Source organism: Triticum dicoccoides, chromosome 5A (genome assembly GCF_002162155.2).
Source record: "Triticum dicoccoides isolate Atlit2015 ecotype Zavitan chromosome 5A, WEW_v2.0, whole genome shotgun sequence".
Classification (NCBI taxonomy): domain Eukaryota; kingdom Viridiplantae; phylum Streptophyta; class Magnoliopsida; order Poales; family Poaceae; genus Triticum; species Triticum dicoccoides.
In genome coordinates, this window is record NC_041388.1 from 455,364,665 (window position 1) to 455,370,820 (window position 6,156).

Genomic DNA, 6,156 nt, shown 5'->3' on the forward strand with positions numbered 1-6,156 from the left:
GAATAGATTCTTTCCTACCTTAGCCAAATCAATGGATCTCTTCCATTAATGCAATTTGCTTTAGCAAACAAATAATAGATTCTTTCCTACCTTAGCCAAATCAACGGATCTCTCCCATTAATGCAATTTGCTTTAGGAAACAAATAATAGATTCTTTCCTACCTTAGCCAAATCAACGGATCTCTCTCATTAATGCAATTTTTCTTTAGGAAACAAAGAATAGATTCTTTCCTACCTTAGCCAAATCAACGGATCTCTTCCATTAATGCAATTTGCTTTAGCAAATAAATAATAGATTCTTTCCTACCTTAGCCAAATCAACGGATCTCTCCCCGGTTCGCTGGGCGCGTTTCGGTGGGTGGGCGTGGGGGTGGGGGTCATTTGATGGAAAAAACCGGGTTGAAAATAAACCGGTTGAAAATAAACCGGTTGAAAGTGAGGGGGACTATTCAACCAATTCGTCCATTAAGAGTAGAGATCATATGTTGGTATCATAGAGGACTATATTTATTGTCATGCATGACACAAAGTAGCACATCATTTAATATGATACGGTATCATGATATAATACTCAAACCTCTCTTTCTTCATTTAATTCTATGCCATTTCATCAAAATTACTTAATTGACATGCATAATACTATCTATGATACTCCCATTACGGGCAGCCTTACCGACGGGAAGCCCAGAATTTGCCGCCTCGAATTGCTCGCACAGATTCTTCACCTCGCCAAGGCAGCGCACCGGGGCCCACACGCCACGTCCACGTAGGAAACCACGCACGAACGTCCAACCCCACCCCACCCCACCGCTTCTTTATGGCGTCGGCTTGACTCGAGCACGCAAGACGCAACTCCAACCCCCCCTCCGATGGACTCCGACGACGAGCCCTGGGGAGGGAGCGACGACGACCCCGTCGCCGTCGGGGACTACTACTACGACTGCAGCGACGGGGGCGGCGGCGGGGGCGGCGAGGAGGACGAGGGATCCGACTGCGCCGGCGACGACTACGAGGTCCGCGAGGAGGTCGCCTCGATGCGCGAGAAGGTACCGTCGATCGCCCCGCTCGCCGGTAGCGGCATCCGCATCTACTTGCTTGTTCCGTGGGGCGGGGCTGGGCCGCGAACGCGATGGCCGCACAGCGTGTAATCTCGGGCGCTGGGTGCGGTGGCTCTCTGAATGCGCAGTGCTGGCGCCGAATTTCGGGGCGGGCCTTCTCGAGATTTTTCTTATCGCGGGGGCAGTGGCCTTCTTATCAGTCAGTAGACGTTGTGGCAGAGAAGTGGGCGCTTGCTCTGCATCTTGTCGTCAGTAGACGTTGTGGCAGAGAAGTGGGCGCTTGCTCTGCATCTTATCGTCAGTAGACGTTGTGGCAGAGAAGTGTGACGACAGTAGGTTTCAGTGTGCTGTGCTCCTCGAAAGTGGTAGGTTTGCTGGGAGATGAATTCTGCTGTGGTGAATAGATTTCACAGATATACATACATACATACATACTACTGCACAACGGTTAGTCTGTGCTAGGTGGTCAGTGTTGTCAGAGCATAGTGGTCCAAGGGCAAGTCTGTATAGGTCTCACCATTTTTGGCACGCTAATTGTTAAGCATAGCAGCTTGTTGTTATCAGTGTTGCTACGCACGCGGGTGGAGCACCTGCCAAAATTGCCATCACCCTCTTGTTTCCTACAAGAAGCATACACATTAGCAATTTATGATGGAGCTTAAAAAATGACTCTTTTTTACTTTATGAAACTCTGCTTTCTTGCCAGTTTATCCTCTATAAGGATGTGCATGACATAACTCAGTTTCGGGATTTTCTCCTCCATGTTTCTTTTCTGTTCTGTTCTGTTGTCTTTTCATCTTATAGCTCTGAAAGTCACTCAAAGAGCTTTTGTTCCTTTTCACCACAAACAGAGATACATTGTGTTATCTGAAAATGACATACATGAGCGGCAAGAGGAAGCCATAAGACGGGTATCTTCAATATTTTCAATTCCAAGAGAATCAGCATGCATCCTCCTTCGACATTACAAATGGTCAGTTATGCTGCCAAAAAAATACATGTACAGCTAGCCATGTTAGATACATGAAACGAAGTCATGTTCCAGTACATCTTATCTCTGAGTTTATTCTACTGCTCTACATTCTTTTGCAATGTACCTGAGAAATTCGTCTTGAGAAAGTTTCTGAGATTTACTCGTTTCAGTGGACATAGTAATAATATGTATAACAATTTTCTATGTAAACTATGCTACATGCATATATGATTCTGCTTTCAAATTGTTGCAAAGGTGGAATTCTTGTGAGCTGAAAAGGTAGATTCTCTATCTCAATTTTGTTCAGGAATATTAGCAAGTTGAGTGACGAGTGGTTCGCAGATGAAGAACGTGTCCGTCATTTTGTTGGCTTGCCTACAAATGGGGCTGTTCTTCCTGACTGCCAGGAGGTAGCTTTTCTTATCAGCCGGTATCATATCTGGTTAAATCAGTGACTTAACATGTTTTATCTCTGATGGTTCCTTTGGTTGCAGCTAACTTGTGGAATATGTTTTGAAGGATATTCCACAAGTGCACTGAGCTCTGCTGGTTGTGTTCACCTCTACTGCCATGAGTGTTGGGAAGGTCTCTTTCTCAATGTTGTTATTTCATCCACATAACCAACTTGATTAATATTAGTAATATAAACAACACATAAATGCATAAGGATCAAAACGGGGGCTCTAGGCGTGTAAGAAAACAAGAATCAGCCGACTGATCAGAGTATGCCGTTGTAAGTTTGTAACGCCGGTCAGGGATGAGGAATCTCACTGATGTTGGATCTATTTCCCCATCCCTATGTACCCTATATCTGTTAGGAAAAATCTCAAGATCGCAAATATCCATACTGATGTCGTGTTTGTGCATGGCATGCAAATGTAGCGCAGCCTACTAAGCATGTTGCATGTATGTAATCATGTTATTTATTTTGATGTAGTGGGAAGCATAGCTGCAATTGTGAAATTGTGACATATAGCTTACCTAACATAAGTAACAGGAGTTGAAGGATTGAAGTTGTACATTTTTTACACACAGAGAACTAAATAGGGAACTATTGAATTGCCAGATCCTTCTCCTTATTCGTAGTGAATCTAGTGATCAATTGAATTTCTAGTGCTAAAATAAGGTAACTATTTCAGGGTATATTAGTGCTTCAATAAATGATGGTCCAGGATGTTTGTCACTGCGGTGCCCTGAGCCATCTTGTACTGCCATGGTTCGTGAAGAAACCATTAATAGATTGGCTAAAGATGAGGAGAAAGTGAAGTACAAACAATTTTTATCATGCTCATATGTTGAAGACAACAAGAAGGTAATTCCTTGAAGTGGCCTAGCACTTTTCTTGTTTGTAGGCGACCGGTTTTAAGGATGATATGCGTTTAAGAGTTCATTTTATGTCATTTGTATCCTATGGTTTCTGAAATTTATTCATGATATCATGTTAATATTCAGATAAAGTGGTGTCCAGCTCCTGATTGTACCCGTGCAGTGGAGTTTCTTGGTGATGAGAACTATGATGTCTCATGCATGTGCAAATTCAGCTTCTGCTGGAACGTCGGTATCTTATTTTGGTTTAATCTCTTGCCATATCTGGTTGTTTTATTGTAATAATCCAGAAGCTTATTATTGCAATGCTACCTTTTCCAAATATATGCAGTGTACAGAGGAAACTCATCGACCAGTTAGCTGTGAGACTGTCTCAAAGTGGATATTAAAGAACAGTGCAGAATCCGAGAATGTGAATTGGTTCGTTATAACACACAATTTCTTTGTTCCATAATATATTTCAGTTCTTTGTTTATAAGGCGGTGCGACCTAAGGTGAGCACCAACCACCCTAATGCCTAAGCGCCTAATGCGGACGCCTAAGCGCCTAATGTGGGCATAATTGCAAGGCACTGACAGGGCGCCTTGCGCCTAAGCGTCCAAGGTGGGATGCCTTGTAAATAATGTTTCAGTTATTGCTAGTGTTTCATTGTGGAGTAAAGTGCATTGGGCGTAAAGGTGGATTTGTTCCGGTACTTGAAAAATGGAAGTTTAGTCCTAGTGGTGCATTAAGTTACTTTTGTCCTGCTAGTCCAGTATGTATAGGTTTGCTCTTGTGGTGCCTTCACCCTTGCCACAGATGTGAATAAAATAGGAGTGGCCTGCAGCGAGTTCAACCTGGTGTGCTGTAGCCAACACCATGATCGAATGTATTAGCTTGTAGCAGTGGAGAGCAAGGACTGAAGCGACTATGCGAACATCGTTACCAAACCATGGGCCTGGAGAATGCCAAAGCAGGGGATGCTCTGGGTCTAATGGGGCCTCGTGGTGCTTTGGAGAAGGGACTCACTGGAACGGCAGACGTGCGTCGAGGTTTAATGCTGGACATGTCCCGCGTTTGATGGAAGTGAGAGGGACAAGCTCTCATCCGACATGGCTCGGGTCAAAGCGCTATGTAGGCTGTCAAAGGCTATCTATTATAGTCTTTGTCAGAGCCTCTAGTTACTCGCTTAATGCACGTCACTGACTAGAACATGCAGTTTTGTAGTACGGGACCTATGACACAACAGTTTGTGTAATGACTCATTTTAATTTCTGCATACATAAGGAAACATCAAAAACTATCTCTGAAGTGATTCATTTTTCCAGGATAATAGCTAATTCAAAGCCCTGTCCTAAATGCAAACGACCAATAGAGAAGAATCATGGTTGCATGCATATGACGTGCCGTCCTCCTTGCAAATTTCAGTTTTGCTGGTACACTCCCATCTCCTGAGCTTATTTATTTTTGTACTCTGTTTTGCTGATGAAAATTGGACATTTTGCATGTGATATCTTTGGTCTGATGCTCTTACATCATCACAGGTTATGTCTAGGTGACTGGTCAGAACACGGAAGTAGGACCACTGGTGGCAATTATGCTTGCAATCGCTATGAAGCAGACAAGAAGAAAGGCATAGTATGTTCTTTTTTGGGCATTATCCTTCTCTGTATCGAGGAAGAATCGCATTCCTGGGTTTGATCCCAAGGTGCATAGCTTGCTATTGGCCAGATAATGCAAAACAAGCCCGGTCCATTGGGTCCCTTCTAAAAATAATAATTAAAAGCTCATTTGGAAGTTAAAAAAAAACTGATTTTCTCTCACAAGTATGGATACACTATTAGTTTGTACCCGTATGTTTTCATAAAGAAATATGTTTATTTGAGGGCTACCCAAAAGACACAAATATCTGGGTCTATAATACTCCACAATTTTTCACTATTATAGGGCCACAATCTTTTTTTTTGTGCACCCCACAAATGAAAATATCTAGTAAAAAAATTACAAGTATGTAGATCACACCAATATGTACACCTGGGTTTTTTTTCAAAAATTTCTGAAACTTCAAAAATATGTTTTTTTTAAGTTTCGGGATCCAATAGATCCAGGATTGAAATGACCGTTCTTGCTACTGGCGTGCTACTCAATTATGTGGTTTCCTGACTCTATTTACTGCTGCCAACTGCAATTTGTTGTTACTTTCCCTGTTTATTTTATCTCATGTTCTTTTCTTTTAGTATGATGAAGCTGAAGCACAGAGAGAACGGGCTAAAAACTCACTTGTGAGATACACGCATTATTTTGAGCGCTGGGCATCCAATCAGAAGGTACATTCTTCAGGTCCTGTTGCAGCCGTTTCATTATTTGAAATTCTGAATTTTGCCTAGTTTTCCCAGGACATGCTTGTACAGTGTCATGTACTCCCTCCGTCCGGAAATACTTGTCCGAGGAATGGATGTATCTAGATGTATTTTAGTTCTAGATACATCCATTTGTATCCATTTCTATGACAAGTATTTTCGGACGGAGGGAGTATAACTGTAGACAAGACAAGTCCACATTTTCAACCCTGAACTCTAGCCAAGATTTGATACTCAACTCTGCACTACGAAACCACCTAGAGCGTAACCGTTGACTATACAAACCATCCACCTCACCTCGTACGACCCTCTCCACTCTTATTTTGGCCCAACTTAGATGCTACTACATGGGATCCTCATTGTTAACTGATGAAGCCTTGTCAGCGATGGATCCCACGTGATTTCAATACTCCCTTTTGTCATTAGCAAGTTCACCAGTTCACCACTTGACATGTTGCAC

At 42.7% G+C, this 6,156-nt stretch overlaps 1 protein-coding gene across 1 annotated transcript in view; it reads left to right on the forward strand.

The window, feature by feature from the left end:
* Positions 1 to 846: 846 nt before the first annotated feature.
* The window catches only part of LOC119302282 (probable E3 ubiquitin-protein ligase ARI5), a 10,071-nt gene continuing 4,761 nt past the window's right edge, over positions 847 to 6,156 (forward strand). The window contains exons 1-10 of the mRNA XM_037579321.1: positions 847 to 1,046; positions 1,910 to 2,031; positions 2,339 to 2,441; positions 2,526 to 2,616; positions 3,171 to 3,343; positions 3,484 to 3,585; positions 3,689 to 3,777; positions 4,665 to 4,772; positions 4,881 to 4,974; positions 5,574 to 5,663. Coding sequence (XP_037435218.1) covers positions 870 to 1,046; positions 1,910 to 2,031; positions 2,339 to 2,441; positions 2,526 to 2,616; positions 3,171 to 3,343; positions 3,484 to 3,585; positions 3,689 to 3,777; positions 4,665 to 4,772; positions 4,881 to 4,974; positions 5,574 to 5,663 — 1,149 coding nt within the window. The 5' untranslated portion in view covers positions 847 to 869. The remainder of the gene's footprint in view (positions 1,047 to 1,909; positions 2,032 to 2,338; positions 2,442 to 2,525; positions 2,617 to 3,170; positions 3,344 to 3,483; positions 3,586 to 3,688; positions 3,778 to 4,664; positions 4,773 to 4,880; positions 4,975 to 5,573; positions 5,664 to 6,156) is intronic.